Here is a 22940-nt window from a genome sequence, read left to right on the forward strand (position 1 = left end):
GCATTTTCTCAGCATGAGGGCCTGTCTTGCTGGTGAAGTTGAACTCCACTTCATACCTGGCTGCCCAGGATGCCCTGCTTGGCCATCCTTTCCAGGCACTCCTGGGGTCCCAGGGTCTCCTCGAGATCCTTTGTCACCAATTGGGCCAATTTGTCCTACAGAACACACATGAGAGAATAGTGAGGAGCCATGCCTACTTGAAATAGGGCAGTGCTGCAGAAACATGGGTTGGTTTGATATTACAGGTGGAGAACCAAACCACTGGTTAGGCAAGTTGTTCTATCACCATTGTTAAAAGCTCCTGCCAGGTTACCTTTTTCTCCTGGATCGCCCTTGTCACCCTTCATCATTTCCGTGTCAAGTTTATCCATGGTCCCAGGTTTGCCAGGGAGACCGACAGCTCCTTTTTCACCCTTGACACCCGGGTCTCCCCTGGGTCCTACAGAGCCCGGAAAGCCATGGTCCCCTATAGAGGGAAGAGAAGGCAACCAGTGAGATGTGACCAAGTATCTCAGAGGCAGTGACGAAGTGTGGCATTCTTTCTGGCTAGTGGAAACAACTGAGAAAGAAAGTGTAAAGAACTAATGGACTACCCAGAAATGGCATTAAATGGTAAGTGTTATCTTTGGTTTCGAGTTATCTAGAAGAATCTGACCCAGGTCAATGAACAATAAAGCCATTTTCTAGAATTCATTCTTTGCTAACAATTCTAATATTTGCAACTTTACTTATTAGTTTAAATAATGTCGACTTCCTCTGCTCTCTAAATATCTTTATCACTCCTGTTCATGGTGCCACTCAATTCTATACAAACTAATAAAAGAGGAATTTTCCTATTCTACTAAACAAATCAACCAAATCACCATTTTTATGTCTCACATGCAAAGTCATTTTTTAAATGTTATTTGGGACCAAATTAAAATAGCAAGATAAGAAATAAAAATTAAGACATAAATTTGCCCAGTTTGTTCATCTGAGTCTAAGAATTCAGCTTCTGTGACCTTACATGACTGAAGATTCCACCATTTCTCAAAAAAAAAAAAAGAGAGAGAGAGAGAGAGAGAGAGAAAGAAAATGAATTAACTGTGCCAATAAGAAACACCCGAAACTTGTCTCCTCTCTGATTTGTTGGCAGAGCACACAACCTGTGCAGCATGAATTCCTACTGTAAAAGGAATCTTTCAGATCCCTTGCTTGATCTTCTTAACTTCTTTCTTTTGCCTCTTGAAATGAAGCATCATCTATAACCATTGCAGAATTTCCCAAGAAGCATTGAGACAGGCTTTTCTGAAGTTATCAGATCCCCACCTTTTTCACCCGGAAATCCTGGCGTGCCCGCTGGTCCTGGAGAGCCAGGCTGTCCCGGGGTCCCCATGACGCCCATCTCTCCCTTGAGACCTGTAGCCAGAAGGAAGGACTGTGAATGCTGAGGACATGTGGTAAGGGTCACGATGAGGTAAGGTGCTGCCTCAGCATCACTTTGGGGCAGGAGTTCACAGATCATTTACCTTGAAACCCAGGCAGTCCTGGTGTCCCCTGCTGTCCAGGAGGACCAGGAAGTCCCGAATGTCCAGTCAGGCCAGGGAGGCCCTGAGTGCCTTTATCTCCTTTGGGTCCTGGCATGTCCAGGCCTGGAAATCCGGGGAAACCCTTCTCTCCTTTCACTCCAGGAGGGCCTGAAGGTAGGTGAAGAGCAAATAACCTTTAGCAGAACTTACAGTGTGGTCAGGCAATGCACATGACTGAGCTTAGTGGCTACTTTCTGCAGAAAGTAAGTGAACCTGCCCATGCTGGAGGTTGGGCTGGTTGTCACCTTCCCAGAGAGAGGTGTTTGGGGTTACTGAGGTAGCCAATGGATAAACAAATGTCCCAAGAAAAAGTCCCTCCTTTCTGCCATCAGTAGTCAGTAATTAGCACTCAAAACACCATCCCATCTCTCCGCAGTGTTTAGACCTAATATTAGCTTCTCTTCAACCGCTTGTCACTGATTGTCTTGCCATTGTCCACCATCACTGGCTTAGCTCTACAATTATTATCAAAGGCAAAGGAAGCTTCTAGACGTAGACTCAGATTATATACAACTTACTAACCCTTCCATGGACAGAGAAGATATACATCTCCTCATTTTGAATTTGAAAAAGTTACTGACTGCACAATAAAGGGGAAGTCTTGTAAACTAAGCCCAGCAGGAGAAGAGAGACACCTGTGACTACATTGAAGCAAACAACCAAACTCATTTCCACAAACAGAATTCACTTTTCACCTCTTTATTCACAGATTCTGCTAACTTTGTGGAAACTCCAGCATCAGCTCCTATCCCGTTATGAATATGATTTAGGGAAGAAATCGTTCTGGAAGAATGTCACGTCACCTGAGGATCCTGGCGGTCCCGGTCTCCCGGGGGGGCCCATCAATCCAGGGGGACCAACTCCAGGAACTCCGGGAGCTCCTTTGGGACCTTGTGATCCAGGAGGTCCCGGGTCACCTGGATGGGGAAGAAACTGTGAGTAAACTGCATGGGGACCACAGCATGTTTCATAGCACACACTACCTACCTGTACAATGAGCCACAACAACAGAAAGCCATATGCTCTAGGCCTTTCATCATTCATTCACCAAATACACACTAAGAGCCTAATAGGTGCTCTGAGGACACAAAATAAGTAGACCCAGTCTATGCACAGCCCAGATTTACTTGTAAGAAGTTACCTCTCATCCCCTGAAGGCCGGGGGGCCCGATGGCTCCATGCTCTCCAGGAATGCCTGGTCCCCCGATGTTCCCCTTCTCCCCAGGTGTGCCAGGAGTGCCTGGAAGACCTGGAGCTCCTTTGAGTCCTGGCAGGCCAATCCCGGGCTCTCCCTGGAAAGCCCCAAAGCACAGAGAAGCAAGTTCACCAGCAGCAAAGCCCATGATTTTATCAGCCAAGAGCAAAAGTGCAGACTGCTAACTGATTCCATGGTGCTCTCAATAACACCTGCCCAATCCGCTTCTGTTTGCAAAGCTTCCTCACATCTACTATTTCCTTTCGATCTCACTACGGCCCAAAAAGGTAGACAATTTTTGTCGTTTTCATTTTACAAAGAAAGAGAGGAAACCCCTCACCCCCACCCCCAATGACTTGTCTGAGTGTGATTGGTGACCCAGCTAATAGATATTTTCGTAAAAGAGGAAAAGTTCCAGCACAGGAACAGGACACCCTTTGTGTAGTTTTTGCTTTAACGAAGGCTTTCACATCAAATAAACATTTAAATCTATTTCATGAGTCAAAGGGCTTTAACAAATAAAAATAAAGGAAGTATCTTGAGAGCCCGAGAGTGCTTTCCAAACAGTCCCAATGTAGGCGCTGTGTGAAGCAGTCGGTGGCCATTGTGTCCGTCACAGTGCCCTCTGGTGTCCACTGTTGGTGACAACTTTCAGATGAGGACTGGACAAGAGGGGGCATTGGTGACTTCTCTACACATCCCAGCAGGAAATTTGCAAAGTGCCAGGAACTCAATCCAAGGGATATTTGAAAAAGCACAGTGTTTTAAGTCATGAACCAAATCCCTAATTCCATGTGCATTTGGCCTTTACTAACCACAGAGTTAAGATGATCCACCTGCCACCATCGCTGACTAATGTTCAAATCAAGTGCAGGTTAGGAGTGTTCTATAAAGATAAGAATTCCGGAGTCCCCTCTTGTGCTTAGCCACATGGAGCAGGGACACCAGGAAGTTAGATGTTTCTCAGGAAAGAGGTACCAGGAGTCACTGAGGCGCAGCTGCCTCCCTGCACCTCTGCCCGATCCCCGCAGCTTTCCCTGAACTCCTCAGAGCAAAGGAAACAGCCAGCCGAGTTCTACATTGACAAGGGACTGTTCTTGGCCCTTTCTCCCTTTTAGGACTGTTGCCTTCGGGGAATTTCACTTCCCTTCCTCATCATCAGAACAGAAATGGATCTAACCGAGAGTCAGTTACACCTACTGAGCAGAATTTCAACAGTCAGCAAGTGGGCAGAGGGGATGTTTGAGGGCAAGGAAAGACCTAAAGTCACACTAGCCCAGGGGTTCCCAACCAGGGCCATTTTGCCCTCGGATGACATTTGGCAATATCCGGAGATATTTTTGGTGGTCACAACTAGGGTGGGTATGGCATGCTCCTTAAGTATCACGGAGGAGGCTACTAAAGATCCCAAATGTTTAGGGCAGCCCTCACCACACACTAAACAAACAAACAAACAAACAAATAAATAAATAATCACTGGACCAAAAAGTCAATAATGCAGAGGCTGAGGAACATTAGACCTTCCTGAGGGGCTAGTACAGCTTGTAGGACAGTGGCTTTCAAACAGCTTTCTTCTGCCACCCACAATAAGACAGACATTGTATGTTGAGATGCAGTACACACACACAAGCAAGAGCATACTCATAAAGTGGAAACAGATGGTTTTCCCCAAAACATTTACTACTATGTGCTGTGTACTTTGGTATTTTCTACTCTATGCTATTTTATTAAAAAACCAACACATGCTGATCCCACAAAGCCCGTGAGATTACTAGCCACATTGTATGTGCCCACCTAATCACAACGCTGGAGGACACAGCCATCCAGAGAACACTCAGTACCCACCTTCTGGCCGGGCGGACCTGGGTTGCCAGGGAAACCATTAATTCCTGGGCGACCTGGATTCCCAGGAAGTCCCAGATCTCCAGGCAAGCCATCAACACCTATTTTAAAGAAACAAAATAATATTGAACACAATATTTCCCACTTTCTTCACTTCTTTTACACTTGCTCAGGGGCAACTGATTGGAGGTGGCCAACAAAAAGGAAGACCCATCAAGGTGGTTCTAAGAAGAAGATGAGACCATCTGGTCATGGCAATGCCACCGGTGCCACCTCAGGGGCCATAACCCACTCAGAGCAATCCTCCCCTTTCTTCTACTCACTGACATTTTCTTGCTCCTGTCTGACTCCCCCAAACAAACAACAAACAACAAACACCTTGGTGTTTGCAGACTGAGAAAGGCACTTTAAACTCTTACTACCCAAGTGTGGCCATGCTTGAAGAACAGTGCTGTTGCCCTGCTAGAGAGGTATGGAAGCTGGTCCACATTTTCACCAGACCTCTTGTGATCCCTGGATGTGTTCAAGTTTGAGAAGCACTGGTTCGCAAATGAGGCTGCAGCACACTGAAGGCACGTGGTGACATTTAGAGGCTGGGTCCCACCCAACCCGAAGGTTCTCATAGACTTTCGCACAGCTGGCCACATGGCTCCTGTGTGCAGTGAAGTCTAAGACACAATGGTTTACACCCCTCCTGTGGGATGCGGCGGTCCATGACCTGCAGCCATTTATAAGTTTGCAAAAGCACACACCTCAATGGCACCTGCTATGGGGCTGTTGTGTTGAGGGGCCCCAACAGAGAGTGGACCTAACCGCCCACCAGCATCTGCATCCAAGCAGCTTCTCGAGATGTGGGCAAAGGGCTTCTAATAAAGACCTTTACCAGTTAAACTTTACCTGTCATGATGGCAATGGTATGGCTCTCATATGAAATATAGTGGGGTCCATGAACATAGAGAAGGCCTATGCCTTCCTCCATGAACTTGGAGGGTCATCAAGGGCCTTCTGCTCTTTACACCTGACAGACGTAGCCACGCACATAGATGGTTATTATGTGGCTCCAGGAGGAAGCAGGCTGCTATATCTGGTCTGCCAAATGTCTAGGCTGTTACCATGACAGCAGGTGTGATGCATGCCTCTAGACACAAAGCCAGAAGGCTGACAAGTCTTTTTTTTTTTTTTTTTTTTGTGAGCTATTTTTATTTATTTTTATTTTTATTTTTTTACTTTTTATTTTTATTGATTATGGTCTCACATAATTGTCCTTATTCCCCCATTCCCATCCCAAACCCCTTCCTAGATATGCCCTACCCCACTGCCCCGTTGTCCATGGCCACTGGCTAGGCCCATATGTATGCACACAAGTCCTTTGGTTGATCTCTTCCCCTTACCCCCATCCTCCCTTACTTTTCCTCTGAGGTTTGAGAGTCTGATCACTGGTTCTCTTTCTCTGGGTCTGTTTGTGTTGTTCATTATTTCCTCTAGATGTGTGAGATCATGTGATCCAAGAAATACCCTTGTAAGAACCTAAACTGCAACAAGCCATAATGGTTATGCTGAGAGGCAATGAATCAGTCTGTAGTGAGTTCCTTTCTGGGCCAACAGTTCTTTTGCGGGAAGATATCAGCAGACAGCAGCTGCGGGTTGCTGAAGGATGCCCAGGCTGACAAGTCTTTAAACTCAGTTTGGGCCAAATGGCCAGTGAAACTGGGGCCATGATGCCCATCCAAATGGGAAAGACACACTCCCTATTGCTCATAACACCTTTGCAGCTCTGACCATGTTGGTTATGGCATATCTATATGCCAGGGTCTACCCGAAGGACTAGTTGAGTAAGAAAGCAACCAAAACGGCGAAACTGTCCTCTTTACTTCCTTACAACTTTCAGAAAGAAGTACTGGTTCTAAAATGACAGCACCCTGTGGGGATACTAGCCCCATGTGCAGAGGCCTTGCCCCCCAAGACTGAAGCCTCCTCATACCCCCCACCTGCCCCATTACCTTCCTTCTGACTTCCTACCCCAGTCAGGTGGAGTTCCCACTGGCTGTGCATTTCCTTCACTGATGACAGAGAATTCCCTCTGGGTGAGTTTAAATGCATGTATCATCTGCCAGCTTCCTGGGCAACTTCCAGTCCCCTAATGTTCCAAATCCACCAACCAAGCAACTCTGTTGCAGGCACCATTTCACTCATGGCTTTAGTGACTGACATCCATGTACTGTGAGGTCATTGGCAAGCCTTCCCCTATCTGCACAGTCACTACGCGCATAGTGTCTTCATGACCATGGCCTGGTACTATCGTAAGTTCAAGTGAAGGTGACCAGAGAGAGCACAGCCCTGGGTGCTGACCAGCCAGGGGATGAACACTATGGGAGCTATGGTCCCACTCATGGTTGGGCTCGTCCTGCAGGCTCACCTTTGGGGCCTGGAGGCCCTGGAAATCCAATTCCCGCCTGGCCAACAGCACCCTTCTCTCCTGGAAGGCCAGGCCTCCCTGGGGTTCCAGGGAAACCTCGGTCACCTGTTGTGGGCAAGACCAATGATCAGCATGAGGAAAACCTGAGAATGTTCCAATTCCACCTCCAGGGGAAGTAGAACTTAAAAGTACCTTGGGGCCCTTGGAAACCTGGGGAACCTGGAAGTCCATCTGCCCCAGGGGGGCCAGGTAGAGGCATGACTCGTCCTGCTTCACCCCTGAGACCTGAGGAGAAAAAAGAGCAAGGACATCGTGTTAGCCCAGCATTGCGTCCTCTGAGTGTCCTTTGTGTGCCTGGACAGACGCCTCCATCTGCACACCTCCATTTCTTCCCTCTATTTTTCTAGAATCTTTCACAGAGTGTTGTTCCTCCTCACCCTAAAATGTATGTCCAGAGTGACCTAGATTTGTCTGACTAAAGAATACCTTCATGATCCAAAGTAAGAATCAAGAAAATCTGAAAGGCCTGCCATGACAAAAGGTGAGACGGGCCTGGAGAATTTCTTCTTTAGTCTGTCTCAAGAAGTCAAAACACTTCTACTGTTTTCTGTCAAATTCTCAAGTAATTCTGAGTTGCATTGAGAACAACCTAACCTATGTTCATCTGGTAGTAAGTTATCTTCACAGTGTCCTGCATGGATGGTTATGCATTACTGGTAACAGTGCAGCTGGACAGATGTGTGCTGTTGAGACCAACACAAGTTAGGAGGTACCAGCCCAGCCCCCAGGGCATTCGTGCCTAGTAGATCCGAGGGGCGTCAGGATTTAGCTATTAAGAAAGGACCAGCCAAAACCGGTTTGGCTCAGTGGTAGAGCGTCGGTCTTCAGACTGAGGGGTCCCAGGTTCAATTCCGGTCAGGGGCATGTACTTTAGTTGCGGGCACATCCCTGGTAGGGGGTGTGCAGGAGGCAGCTGGTCGATGTTTCTCTCTCATCGACATTTCTAGCTCTCTATCTCTCTCCCTTCCTCTCTATAAAAAAATCAATAAAATATATATATATATAAAAAAGGACCAAAGGGATCATCTCCAGGAATCTGTGCAGCAACTCTTCACAGGCCTTACGACAATTCAAGATATGTAGGATCTCCCAGTGACAGCCAACACATTCTTGAGCTATAGAGTATGGGAAATGCCTCCCAACTGATTCCAACATGTATTTGCTATCAGCTCTACCTCTGAGATGGAGACTTTTATGGTCACAGAGTAAACAGTTCTGGCAGATCAAAGAAGGTCAGATTTCTAATCCAAAAGCTGACTGGGTCTGGGTGGCTAAGAAACGCTACAGAATACGGGGAAAGACCAACAGCACTGTCAACAATGCCTTTTTTCCCATCCTACCAGAATATATCTAGATGTACCCCAGTTTTGGTTTTTCTGATAGTAGTTTCTGGCCTTCAGAAAAAGGTCTGATTCAATTTTGTAGCTCTATAAGTTTTCAAATCCCAGAAGTACAAAGAACACTTAATATGTAGATTTTGGGATAAGGAGCTGAAGGGAAGTGATCAAAGGTGTCTTTTCTAAGACTGGGGATTTTTCTAAGTCAAACTCAGTGACTGCCCTAAAGGAGTCACAAAGAGATATATTTTATTAAACAGAAAACAATTATCAGTGAGTCATAATTTGGTGCTAAGCAATCAATGTTCTTACAAACAATGACAATGATAATAATAACAGATATATTAGGATGCTAAACTTGGACTTCCATCAAAGACTGGCTAATACTTTCTGGGTCAGAATGCTTATAAACTTTATACTATGTTTTAATAAGGAAACAGTTCCCCATGGGCACAGGAATTGATAAAACTTGGGCTAGATGTATGACTGACGACAGAATTGGCAAATCTATAAGCAAGAAGGCCATAATGTAATCACTGCTACAGAGTTCTTGTTGGATAGTTTGGTTATCCAGCTACTTAGTTATTATATTTTTCAATGTTTACTATCTAGTCACACAGTTTTAACCACCCAAAGTCCTTTCATTCATTGTTTACAGCTTTGAAAACATGTCTTAGTGAAGCACACTTCACTAAGCCTATTCCCAGCCTCTCTATACCCAAGCCATTCCCAGCCTCTCCTCTTCTCATTCCAGATGATTTTCTAGGGAAAGATGTGAGTGTTCATTTCTACCCTGAATCATATTCTACTGATAACTTATTAGGAGCCTATTGTGTGCAAGACCCGGGGCTTCCCCTTGTGCACCTGTCCCTGATAATAAAGCTGAAATACAGCATGCCTGTGTGAAGCCCGCACTTAGTCCTTTCTCCACGTGCTCTGCCAAACCCTGGACAGTGAGCTCCAGGGGGGCAGGGCCATGTCTGTCTCCCTTATCACTCTGATCACCACTAAGCACAGTGCCTCGCACAAACAGTCACAGAAAAAAACAGTCAGCAAGTGACTAAAACCAACATGAAATTAAATATCAATAATGAAGTTGACACTGCTATAGAATTAATCAACAGTCAGAGTACACTGCATGGGATATCCAGAAGCCAAAATGGACTGACTGTGCATGGGAAACACTGAAAACAGATGAGAAAAAAAAAAAAAAAAAAAAAAAAAAAAAAAAAAAAAAAAAAAAAAGGCTTATGTTGAAATCACTCCCACATAAAAAAAGGTTGACTTTAGCTGGTATAGGCTATATATTTATTATAAGGAAAATCATCTATATATTCAAATGCTTTTCAGCCCTATCCTACATACTATCTGGCCCATCCTATATCATAAAAGCCTAATATGCTAAGTGTCTGGTCATTCAGTCAGCCATTCAACCAATCAAAGCATAATATGCTAATTAAATACTAAGGCCACTCAACTGCTCACTATGAAGTGCACTGACCACCAGGGGGCAGACAGTCTGACCAGTAGGTTAGTTTGCTGCTGAGTCTGACTGATCGGGACTGAACAAGATAGGCTGAATATGCCCACAGGTCCACCCCAGCAGGCCAACCTCCCATGTCCCTCCCTGGCCCCAATCCTGCACCAGTGGGGGTCCATTGGGCTGGCCTGCACCCTCTCGCAATCCAGGCTGAGTGATTCTCCACCCCAAGTGCACGCATTTCATGCCTTGGGCCTCTAATCTTATATACAAATGAATGTACAAAAAGGCCAAAGAAGGACTTGCCAGGGCCGCTTCTGGAAGAACTGAAACCAAACCCACATGCCCACATCACTAAGCCCAGGACCCCTGTGCATCTTTGTGCTGCACCTGAGGTCCTCAGGCCTCACCTGGCTGGCCGGGGGGTCCGGGATTTCCCGGAAAGCCCGCTTGTCCTTTGTCACCAGCGGGGCCACTTGGGCCAAACCCTGGAGGCCCAGGAGGGCCGATGTCACCACGACTGCCGGGAAATCCAACTCCTCCAGGGGGGCCACGGTCTCCTTTTAATCCCGCTGAGCCCTGAGATGAAACAAGAAAAAGAAATCTTGTTATTAGACATTCCAACACTTCTGCCCATGTCACATTTTTACACACACAGTGGTAAATAAGTACCAGGGTTTAACTGGCTTATGCTACTTATTTACTGTAACCCTTCTACAAAGATCAACTTGTGGTTAATAAGTGAAACCAGCATTCTTTTCTCGAAGTTGAGCAATCATCCTTTCTCCCTTATCCTACATAAGGAGACACTTCAAAGAGTGAGGCATTTATATCTGGAATCTTCTTATAAAAGATGACTTGAACACCATTCACTTGAAACTTCACCACCCTTCTGACATGAGAAAATCTTTTCAGTTCCCCCCCCAATACATCAGAAAACAATGATCCGTTATTATTTAATTATCAAGTCACACCATCAGCGTAGGTTTACAGACAAGTTTTTCCATGAACCATGAAACAAGTTCATTTATGAGAATTAGCATTTAAGTGAGAATATATAAATACGATACCAGTTATTCTTCATTATTTGCATAGCCATTTGTACAATGAATGTTAAGAGTCTGGAAATAAACATACCGGGGAGCCTTTGGGGCCGGGCAGACCTGGATGGCCATCTCTTCCAGGAGTCCCTGATCGGCCTGGCATGCCGGGCTGTCCTGGGAAACCTGGGTCTCCTTTGTCGCCTTTGAGTCGCATGTCGAAGTAAATCTCACCGGGCTCTCCCTTGGCTCCTGGCTGGCCCATCAGCCCTGGCGAACCTTGAGGGCCCTACAAGGACAAAGCTTTATGACACCCCTGGAGACATTCATCCATACAAGAGACCAGCATGGCTGGTGACACAGTCAACACAAAATCAACAAGCCACCTCCATGTAATTTGACTTTTTGTTTACAGCGGGAAGGTTAAGGAGAGGTGGGGGAGATAAGAGATCAACCGAAAGACTTGTATGCATGCATATAAGCATAACCAATGGACACAAAACTCTGGTGGGTGAGGGCATGTATGGGAGTGGGGTGGAGGGGACAATGGTAAGATATGTACACATATAATACCGTAATAAAAAATGGGGGGGGGGGGGATTTTTAAAGCCACCTCCTTGAAAATGGTGATGTGTTTAGATGTCCTCATTCATTTACTAGAAGCCATCCAATAGCTGTGACAAAGCCTTGATCTGACCTCACTTCTTGTAAACACACTTGAAAAATATTCCTTTTAGGGATCTGAAACAGAGACTGGAATACAAGTGGGAGCATAATGGTGTGGCACTGGGTACCCAGCTCGTGGAATGGTCCTTAGGTAGCTTTCTTGCCCCTTATAACGGTTCAACATTCACCAGAACATTTTAGCAACTGTTGGAAGGCAGTGAATGTGTAAGATTCTGGGCCCAGGAACTGCAGAAATGGCTCCTAGGTGTAGATGGTGGTTAAGAATCAATGAGGGCTAGCAAGACCCTTGTTTCTTTAAGTCTAGTCACTGTTGAAATTGTCCAGGTTTAAGCCTACACTCCAAATTCCGGAAGAGAGGTTTTCGGGGCACCAGAGAGACAGGAAACTCGGGGAAAGGAGTGCAACAGAATCGACTTTCCCAGGAGACAAACAGAACACTTTTCAGTTCCTGGAAAGTTAAATCTGCCAGGGATGCCCACACTCCTGGAGGTTTTTCCACCAGCAACTCTGAGAGTTGGGGTTCACAAGGAAAATAGCCAAGGTTTCAAATAATTGTCTCCCTAGCTTGTTCTCTTAGGCCTGTGAGAGCTATCTCTTTAGCCTCCCTGCTGACTTGGCAGAATTTAAAACTTCACAATTCATTTAATTTGAATTCCTTTTCATAAATTCCTTCTCAAGTGGTTTTTGGCTATCTGTGAATCACACATATGTGTGTCTATGTGTAATATATATGTCTCAAAGGAAGGAACTGGAAAACAAAAGACTTACCAAAATGCATACAATCTTTAGATTTAAGAAGTGGCTACCATTTATTAAGTGCCTACCATGTGTCCCAATCATTGGGGTGTGTGTGTGTGTATGTGTGTGTGTGTGTGTGTGTGTGTGTGTGATCTCTGATCATCTCTGATTCTTATCCCAACTCTGCAGGAAAAATATTCAAAGCACCTTTTAGCAGATGAGGGAGCTAATACTCAAGATAATAGTCAGGAAGTCATATTTCTGATTGTACTTTATCCCCACACCACATAAGCACTGAAGAGTCAGGTATTATCTCATGAAAGCTGCCTCTACACAAATGTGGAGATGAGGCTGGCAGAGGTCCTGAGGCCTGCTCAGGTCACACAAGTTGTAAATTTGGGACTAACCTAAGTAGGGCTGAATCATTTTCCTGCTCATATTGCTTCCTCTGAGCTGAAACAATGCCAGCTAAGGAATGAGCAGCTGCCCTTTCTCTACCAAACATGGCACAGCTCTACCTTCTTAGGTGCACAACCAGCACCATCCATTGTGCTTCCTGAAGCCTGGAGAGTCTGCAACAAGTCTGCACCGTCCAATACCAGTTAAATATTTAAATTAAATAACATTCAAACTTCAGCTCCTTAGTCACACTAGCCACATTTCATGGACTCAATAGCAACCACGGACCAGTGGCTACCAAACTGGACAGCCCAGGCATAGACATCTCTGTCATGGCAGAAAGTTCTCCTGGACAGAAAGAGCTGATTGAAACTGGTAGATGTGCCCTTTACAACAGAGGAAACTTCATTCAGATGTAACTGGGGAAGGTAGAAAATGCCCAACCTATTTGCTCTTGTCCCAAGAATGGCAACTCTTTAGCTCTACCAGCCACCTGCTAGAAAGGTTAGCAGAGGGTCAAGGAAATTTCATTATTGAGTTGAAAGGTATAGTGGTGTTTTGTAGCTTTTTCGCTTGGGTTAATATTAGCTCCTATGCATCCTTAAATCTCAGCTTAAGCTAGAGTCCTCTGTGAAACCTTTCCTGATAGGTAGAGCTGCTTTCTCCTGTATCACCATGGTGTAACGCATGGTTCTCGTTATAAAATTTGCTTTGCTTATTAGGACCTTTTGCTTGCACATCTGTCTTTATACTAGTTTTTCGAGACTTTGAAGGCAGGACCAAGGCTTTCTATCTTTGTATCCTTACTGTCTGCAACTAAGGAGATATTGGGGGAAGTATATGTTGAACTGGCAATATTCACCTATAGAAAATAAATACCAATGTAAGAAATTATTATACTATACATGTTTCTCAACCCAGAAGAATCATTATGTTATTTTATAGTTATTATACAGAAATATAGTTTTCTAATATTGTGAGCCTAGGGTGAGAAAATATAATTTTTTAAAAATAAGAATGACCTTATTCACTATCATTCAAGGGAGAAATCTAGATTTTTTTTTTTTTTAAAGAAACATCTATGACCCTATGCAATCTCATGGGGTTACTTTGCCACAGAACTTGTTAATCTAAGCAATTCAAAGGTCTTTTGATCTAATCCCTTTAGATAAATATGGAGGAAATCAAGTAGCACCTTGAAAATTTAGCACTGGCTGCACAAATCAGAGAAGGTCCCCTTGTCTATGTGGTCTGCTTCTAAAAAGTGGTGCCACTGTGGGGGAAACCAGGAGGAGTTCATTTCAATTATCCACTCCCAGCAATCAGAGCCTGCTCTGCAGCATGGGCTTCCACATCTGTCAGGAGCCAGACTCTTGTGATCTGTCCTTCTTTTCCAAAATCAAACACTTGGATTTCAAAAGAACATGTCACCAAAGTGCCATCCGCACCAAATGAAAACTGTGAGCACTTCATCACTTTCTCATTTTAATTCACATCTCAGTATACTCCATGGGTTCCTGAGTACCTCTTTTAGCCTCCAGCTAAATTTGACATAAGAACCACACTTTTGAGCTAGTTAAACCATATAGCCTCAAATAAAAGGAAAATTACTCTCTTCTCAATTAAATTATTTATCCATAAGACAATTTTTAGGCATTTTTTCTCCCCATCTGAAGAAAGCAGCTCTTGATAAGGAAGGTACAGGATTAAAATTTTTGTGGCACGTTTTCTTTACTTTCTTCTTTATCATAACTTCTACTCAACCATCCTTCTCTCTCATCTCCTTCCCCTTTATCCCTTTTTATTAGATTTGAGGCTGGAGAAAAGGATGTCTGGACTTGGTTTTGGGCACAGTGGAGGCAGAAATAATTCCAGAAAGGCCAAGTAGATAAAGACTATGTCCAGAGGTTAAAAGCATCCTTTACTGCTGCCTTCAAAGTTTTTCCGCCTTTGATCGCCACCACAGCCAGGGCTTCCCAGCAATGAAAACTTCTAATGGATTTAGAAATATTTTAAACAATTGCAACTTCTAACTTATCTCCCCAGACTCTGGGAAGCAGCATTTCAGGACCTAACTTCAAAAGGAGAAAACTATTGCTGAATCCCAGCTGTTCCGTTTCCATTTCAACTCCTTTTCACCCTGACCCGCCATTATAGAAGCATCCAGCAATGTTTTTTTTAAATCTGAGTGTTAAAGTGCTACAACAAAAAAGAATAATGCTAACGACTTGAGATTCAATCTATGACAAAAGGAAAGGGAAAATGGAAATGAATTTGTAGGAAGTAGTTAATGTTTACAGAACTTATAAGAACCAAGAAAACATGAAGAGAACAATGTCTTAAGGTTTAAAAGCTTTAGATATAAAGCTGATTACATGAAATAAAATAATGTCCTTCAATGTTAAGGTTACTGCTATTTTTTTTCCCAATGGCTTCTTTTAAAACAAACTAAAAGAGCTAAGAAGATGTTGTTTTGATTAACTGAAAGGGTTCACATCCATATGACTGATGTATTTCATTTATAGATATTAAAAAGCATCTTTAAAATAGAGTACGGTGTTAGAAATTTTCAAAAAGATGTATCTGTTAGAAGAAGAAACAATATTTCAAATTCCTAGAAGGACACAGGTCAGTTTTCCTCCCTCTCTCCTTAGAAACTATTGGTGCTAAACCTATCCATGAATATAAGTTTGTAGGTGATTTGGTATGATAAGCAGTAATTGTGCAGAAGGACAATTCAGCTCAACAGTGTCGCTGCTAAGAGGTAATCCTTGGTGGCATCGTTTGTTTCAAGAACACTAGAGACCCTGTGGGACAGGGGCACACCAGCACTCGGCTGCACCTGGACACAAAGTAAGTGGCAACTGAATTCAGACCGGGGAGAAGGTCAGCTGAGATGCTGGTTCTGGATTCCCAGAGTCCTGCTCATTCTCAGGGGAATGAGCAAAGAGGGACACAGGAAGTAATTCCAGACTGCTGGATCAGGAGATACTTTCACAGGCTCCCAAATACGGCAGACACTGTATTGCAAATGCAAAAATGTGCACCTTCTAATACGGACATGAACTCAGACAGGCTTACTCACAGGCATTCCTTCCAAACCGTCCCTGCCAGGTAGACCTTTCTCGCCCTTGGCCCCTGGCTGCCCTGGGTAACCTTTCATAAGAGAGAGAGAAAAAAATTACAGCATGTTATTGATGAGATACTTTCTAATAACTTAAAAGCTTTTAAAAATTTTTTGAGACTCAAAAGTACAAAAAAAAAAAAAAGATTCAAAGTACAAAGGTCTTTACACAAAATGAATAATGTTTTAAGAATATCGAAAAGTAATAATGAGCCAGGCCACGGTGGCTCAGTGGTCAACCTATGAACCAGGAGGTTCATAGTTCGATTCCTGGTCAGGCCACATGCCTGGGTTATGAGCTCAATCCTAAGGAGGCAGTTGATCAATGATTCTCTTTCATCATTGATTTTCCTATCTTTTTCTCCCTCTACCTTTCTCTCTGAAATCAATAAAAATATTTTTTAAAAGAAAATAAGAATGAAAATGCTCCAGGTGAGCTCAGAAAGGGAAAAGTGACTCAAATGCATAAAGATAATATTGAAGTGGGATGGCTCCAAATCGCCTCACCCCACCCCAGACCACTTCCCATAAAGACATTCAGTTAACTTCTTTCAAGATAATTACATTTGCAGAGCTGAGTAAGCCATATGTTGCTATCCTTTTATCTGGACATTTTAATGACAATGAATTTATAGGCCATCTTGATAATTTTCAACAAAGTGGACACATCCTGGAAGTTGAGTATAACAGTCTCATTATTATGCTTTAGTCTGAATTCAGAAAATCAGGTCTCTCGTGGAGTAAGATATGTTCCACTGTGAAGGTTCCAGCGCATTGAAGCAAATTCTGACCTAGTCCCTTTCACATTTGGGGTCTTACCTGCATCTCCAGGGGGTCCCTGTGGCCCAGGAGGTCCACGAAGTCCTTCTATGTCACAGACAAGGCAACCCTCTCCTTTTTGGCCTAAAAAGGGAAGCACAGGGTACTTTTATGTAACACGTGAACAGAAGTCTCTGCAGTGTGGTGACAGAATAAAAGGGCAAAGAAAGCCGTCATTTTAAAAGTAACGCATTCACTCTTAAAAGTGTGCTTTTAAAAAAGTGTGCTTTCTCAGTGATCTAACCCCTGCTCCAGACGCCTTTGCTAACCTGCCGCGTGTCCCTGTCACTGGGCACACTTCACGGGTAACCATTTTCAACAAATCACTGAAAAGTGATCCAGAACTCAATTTTGCCTATCATCCTGAAGTTCTGACTGCTACAATTTTGTCTCCCACTCTATAATGTCCCATTATTTTTTTTAGTATTTGTTAGCAAACTGTACATATTGCTCCTGTTCTTAAAGCCAGGTAACATGCTGACAGATGATCACTGAGAAGAAGAAGCCCCCCCAAGCAAGAACAAATATCTGACCTGTCATTGAGGTGGAAAAGTAGAGAGATGGCAGCACAAAAAAAAAGAAGAAAAAAAAAAAAAAAAAAAAAAAAGGAATGCCTTTCTTTGGAAATTTTAACACCTTTGGTCCTGACTTTCAAACTAAGCTAAAAGGCCTTAGGGTATCCTAAATCTTAAAATGTCTGGTTTCTTTCAAACAGACCAACATCAGAATTACGGGGGTCCCAGAAGAAGAAAGAGAGCAAGATAGCAAAAGCATATTGGAAAAAATAGTGACAGAAAACTTCCCCCACCTGGTGAAAGAAATAGACTTACAAGTCCAGGAAGCACACAGAACCCCAAACAAAAGGAATCCAAAGAGGACCACACCAAGACACATCATAATTAAAATTCCAAGAGCAAAAGACAAAGAGAGAATATTAAAAGCAAAATGAGAAAAGCAGGTAGTTACCTATAAAGGAGCACCGATACAATTGTCAGCTGATTTCTCAACAGAAACCATGCAGGCCAGATGGGAATGGCAAGAAATATTCAAGGTGATGAATAGCAAGAACCTACAGCCAAAAATACTCTACCCAGCAAAGCCATCACTCAGAATCAAAGGCCAGATAAAGAGCTTCACAAATAAAAAAAAGCTAAAGGAGTTCATCACCACCAAACCAGAATTATATGAATTGCTGAAGGACATTCTTTAGAAAGAGGAAGAAGATAAAGATAAAAATTATGATCAACAAATACGTAACTATCAAGTGAAACTGAAAACCAAGGGAATTAAAAAACCTGATGAACAATATTAACTGGTGAATATAATAGAACCAGAGGTATGGAAGGGGAGTGAACTGATGATTCTCGGGGAAAAGGGGAATGGGGGTGCGGGAAGAGATTGAACAAAAACTGTGCACCTATGGATGAGGACAATGGGGGTATGGGGAAAAAGCAGAGGGTGGGTTGGGAACCTGGTGGAGGGGAGCTATTGGCGGGGGGAGGAACTTTTGTAATAATCTGAACAATAAAGATTTTTTTTTTTTTAAATGTCTGGTTTCTAGGTGCAAATCAGGTTTAATGTAGAGCAGAGTGCATGTGGAGATGCCCATGTTTGGAAGTCAGAGAGGCTGGTCTGCATCACTCCCAGCCCCTGGCACGGCTACTGCCCACTCCTCTCCAATAGGCCCCCTATGGTCTGGGACAGAAAAAGATCAGTGCAGACAGCCTTGTGTCCCTGAGCTCTGGGCACAGTGCACTGCTTCATTCTGTGTTCTTCCCAGAGGCAAAACAGCAGCCCAGCCCTGGGACAGACACAAAATGCTAGTCTGCTAACAACCCAGCTATGTTCTGGGGTTCTGTGGATGAGTGCTATGAGTGCAGGAGTGGGCGGAGAGAGGCACCAGTCTGGGTGGGCTGACGGTTCTCCAGCAGGAGCGTGAAGACACGGAAAAAAGACTCTTCTCTTAGGATTCAGGAGACGGATAAACAAAACCACAGTACAGAGAACCTTCTGAACACTGGCTCTGTTGTAAAATGTAGCAGCCCATCTCAGAAAGGACTCTCTACCTGGTAACTAGAGCCATTCCTTGAAAGACAATGACAGTGCCTGGGGAACTCCCACCCCAGCTCCAATGGCTTCTGAGATCACTTCCATCTAAGGTTCTGCAACTTGCCAAAATTCTAAGATTTAGCTGAAACTGTTCTCCATGAAGCATTTGTGTTTTAGACTTTGGAAGAGTCAAAATTCTTAGCAATCTAAAGCCAGAAAAGGTACACAATGGGGTAGGCTCAGGGAGCAGCCTCCTATTTGTTCCACCCTTGGGTACTGAGAGGCGTCTTGGAATATCCTTTGTTTATTACACTCTAAAATAGGACTGTCGGTGCGGTGATTATCCACTCTGTTTCCAATGGAAAAATGGAAAATCCCATGGTAAAAGGATTATGCTGTATCCTGGGTTGCTGTTATAGCAAAAAATTGGGAAGAATAAGATAAAACTGAGAGCACTGGGTAGAGTCAGCTGGTCCGTGAGCAGATTTGCTCACACTGATTATGGCTTAGAAGGGTGGTGAGCATCCCAGGTGTACATTTGTGGTTTGGCTTAGAAGACATGCCTCCTTTGAGAAGGGAACTCTCACTCAAACTTCGAACTGAAAGGTCACAGTAAGACATCAGTGGGCATTCACCTGCCGGCCGTGGAGAAGGTAAAGGGCAGCAACTCTGACATCAACGCCCTGACTCCTCATTGTCTCCCAGGTGAGAGCTGCCTCTCAAAATCCAACAGGAAAAATTCCAGCACAGACACATCCTAGAATGGACTTTGCAGGGAGTTCCAATAAAGGGAGACTACATCCATATCAATTCCAAGACAGTGAGTTTGCAGACATATTAGTATATTATAGGCCCTAGCATGAGCATCATTAAAAAAAAAAAAAAAAAGTAATCTCTTACCTTTCTCTCCAACTTCACCCAACAATCCTGGTTGCCCTGGAATTCCAGGAGGACCCGGATCACCAACTGGTCCAGGCCGGCATTCCACTTGTCCATCTGAAATGGATTTTTAAAGTTATAGGATCATTCCTACCTAACTGAAGCTAGGTATTTGCACACTCTGTAACTCAATCTCTCATAAAACCAAACTGTTTGGGGGATATTTGGTAAGTATTAGAAATCCAGTTTTAGTTTGCTCACAAATAGGACCAGCACACATAGCATCCATCCTCCTACTCAGCATCACACGCCATCTCTTCTGAAATGTCTACTAGTATTTCAGAATTCTAAAACATGTCACATACTTTATTTCATTTTTATCTTGCCAAGTACACACCATCATCCTTATCATACAGATTAAGAAACGGGGGCTTAAAAAAGTTAAGTGGTTTCTTCACCATCATACATCTGTGGCATCACAAAGAAGACTTGAGCCACTTTATTCCTTACTTTTCCTAAGCAAACTTTCAGCAAAGCAAAAATTATGCAGAGTTGCAGACTGGAGAAGTGTCTCTAACTGACAGTTCCTAGTCAATTCTGAGCATCATTTATGTGACTCCAGATGAGCTAAAATACATTTTATTTTCAGTACAAACTGCACAACTCAACTGGTTCACTTTTCAGCTTTAGAAGCCAAGAGACTCAGAGCTGGTTAACGTATTTCTTATTCCTTTAAACCAGTTTTATGGTTTTATTTTTTACTATTCCTTTCTGTAGCAAGGCTAATTTTGCAAAGCACCTAAGGGGGACGTAAAGAATTCATCCGTCACGGGACACACCAGCCCTCTGCGCTGCATGTGAACTTGGGAGCCCCCTCAAAGACCTGGGCCAGCTCTGCCCCTGCAGCCTGTCCTCCAGGGAACTCCACGTGAAATGGTCCCTGAGGAAGCTTACCTGCGTAGCCTGGAGGTCCAGGAGGTCCAGGGAACCCAGGAGGGCCCGGGAGTCCATCTCTTCCACTTGGTCCTGGCAAAGATGACCCTGGATGTCCTTTGTCACCTTTTTCTCCTCTTTCACCGGGGAAGCCTGGAGCACCTGGCTGCCCAGGTATGGGGAGGCCTGAAAGCAGAACAAAACCTCCCCTCAATGACCACAAGTTGAATGTCAACCATACAGACTCATTTTTTTAACTGTTGAAGGAAGAATGAGCAGTGACCATTGCTAAAAGGGGGACTGCTGAAACACACTGACAGGCCTTCCTCACCATGTCCATGTAAATGCTGACAGTCAGATGCTTCCTACACATGAACTTGAAGGAAAAGGTCAGAGCCAGGCAGAGTAGGCGTGCCTCCACAAGAGACGTGAACAGTCCCACTGGCTAAATACATGAGTCTAGCTAGCCTTTGTCCCTTACAAAATGAACACCTTCCCCATGAACACGTCTCGTTTTCATTACTAGAAAAAGGTGCTACAGAACTGTGAAACATTTTATGCAAATATCTGATGTACATGATACAATGTTCATAATGCAACCACAGAGGAGATGGACAGTATCCTTTAAAAATCAGTCCGAGATGCTCACCTGGGGGGCCTGGCAGGCCTTGTTGTCCTGGGAAACCTACAAAGAGAAAGAGTTGGACAGGCTGAGGCTGGTGCACTCGTGATAGACAGTTTGTATCTCTGAGCCCAGGGGTACCCATGGCCAAGGGGAACAGGAGGTCTGAACATGTGGACATGCAGTTGGCCCAGAAGCTACAGAGCTGCCAGGAGAGGGGCCCTGGGATGGACAGTGTGACAATGAAACATGAGCTCGAGGGAGACTCGGTCACCACGTGGTCCTGCGAGGCATGCAGATGTTTTCAAGGTGCAAATGAGTGCAGGTCAAAAATGGAAGAAAGAGAAGAAAGGGTGAGAGAGAGAGACAAGGGGAGGAGAGGAGGGAAGAGAAAGAGAAGGAAAAACAAAAACAAAGGAAAGGAACAACTTACCTTTGGGGCCTGGCTCTCCTTTCAACCCAGGAGCCCCGGGGGAGCCCCGCTCGCCTTTTTCTCCCAAGGGTCCTGTGCCAATCACCTGGATTACAGAACATGAGGTCACGGCGGAGCAGGGAGGGGCTGGTGCCATAAGTGAAGAAGCTAGCGCCTTTTCTGTCATTGCATGACATGTGAGTAGTCATACGGCAAGGGGAGGTCAACACATACAAAATAAATATTCCATCATGTCCTCCTTGCAGAGAAGTCCACCAGGCAGCTCCGCCTCCTTCTGTAATAAGTTGCCTGGCAGGAGCTTTACCCACGAGGTAAAGTTAGAAAAACATGAATTCCAAGGTTTAGGTTTGGAATTTCTAAATGTCCATACGAGCCATACCATGGATGGTCTCCTGTAAAGGGCGCTAGCAAAAGAACACCCTCACATTTCCTCTCACTGTTTGCAACAGAACACTCCAACGTTTTTACTGGAAGAGTTTCCTCCTTTCTTTTTTATTAAATGGTCCAAAATACGGACCTCCTTAAGGCCCTAGGCAAAAAGAAGGCACTTTTGCCTCCTTAAAAAGGAGTGAACTTGCCCACTCCATTCTAAATTACTAAAATTCAAAGAAAATGGCCAGATTACCACATTATTACCCTTAAAATGTAATTCCTCTGTTGAAATCAAGTTACTGCACATTATTAAAATCTGCTGATGAGGTAAAGCTAAAAACAGGTTACGAATGCTGCTGCAGGATCACAAAAATGGAAAATGAATCATAAGTATATATGGAGAATTAAAAGCATTAAGAAGGCTTGATAAGTTGATCCTATTTCTAGAAATGTAGCTTGAGGAAAAATGACTCACCACCACCGCCTACTCCCCCCTCCCCCACCACCACCACACACACACATCCCTGCCCAACACACACACTCTCACACACAATGGTTTGTACACCCATTCATCAACACAGTGCAATGGCAGCAAACAAGAGAATGGCAACATTTTCAACATTTTAAAAAAGCTTTGGGGATGCCTAGTTTGTGTGGCTCAGTGACTGAGAATCAACTGATGAACCAGAAGGTCATGATTCGATTCCTGGTCAGGGCACATGCCCAGGTTGCAGGCTCAATCCCCAGTGGAGGGGGCTTATAGGAAGCAACTGATCAATGATTCTCTCTCATTCATTGATGTTTCTCTCTCCCTTTCCTTCTTCTCTGAAATCATTAAAAATATATTTTTTTAAATAAAAAAGCTTTTGGGCAAAATGGTTAAAATAATTACAGCACAACACTGAGAAGATACTGAAAATGATTACTTGAAGATAACTTGAAAACAT

General features: G+C 44.0%; 1 protein-coding gene across 1 annotated transcript in view; it reads right to left on the reverse strand.

Moving 5' to 3' along the window:
* COL4A1 (collagen type IV alpha 1 chain) overlaps window positions 1-22940 on the reverse strand; it is a 139214-nt gene that overhangs the window by 21134 nt on the left and 95140 nt on the right. The window contains exons 19-35 of the mRNA XM_036459284.2: window positions 21622-21706; window positions 21216-21251; window positions 20588-20752; window positions 19655-19750; window positions 16706-16789; window positions 15848-15918; window positions 11036-11227; window positions 10309-10477; window positions 7214-7306; window positions 7022-7126; window positions 4609-4706; window positions 2710-2860; window positions 2372-2485; window positions 1509-1676; window positions 1309-1398; window positions 314-466; window positions 57-155 (exon numbers count right to left, since the gene is read on the reverse strand). Coding sequence (XP_036315177.1) covers window positions 57-155; window positions 314-466; window positions 1309-1398; window positions 1509-1676; window positions 2372-2485; window positions 2710-2860; window positions 4609-4706; window positions 7022-7126; window positions 7214-7306; window positions 10309-10477; window positions 11036-11227; window positions 15848-15918; window positions 16706-16789; window positions 19655-19750; window positions 20588-20752; window positions 21216-21251; window positions 21622-21706 — 1969 coding nt within the window. The remainder of the gene's footprint in view (window positions 1-56; window positions 156-313; window positions 467-1308; window positions 1399-1508; window positions 1677-2371; window positions 2486-2709; window positions 2861-4608; window positions 4707-7021; window positions 7127-7213; window positions 7307-10308; window positions 10478-11035; window positions 11228-15847; window positions 15919-16705; window positions 16790-19654; window positions 19751-20587; window positions 20753-21215; window positions 21252-21621; window positions 21707-22940) is intronic.

Source organism: Pipistrellus kuhlii, unplaced genomic scaffold (assembly GCF_014108245.1).
Source record: "Pipistrellus kuhlii isolate mPipKuh1 unplaced genomic scaffold, mPipKuh1.p scaffold_m20_p_3, whole genome shotgun sequence".
Taxonomy (NCBI): domain Eukaryota; kingdom Metazoa; phylum Chordata; class Mammalia; order Chiroptera; family Vespertilionidae; genus Pipistrellus; species Pipistrellus kuhlii.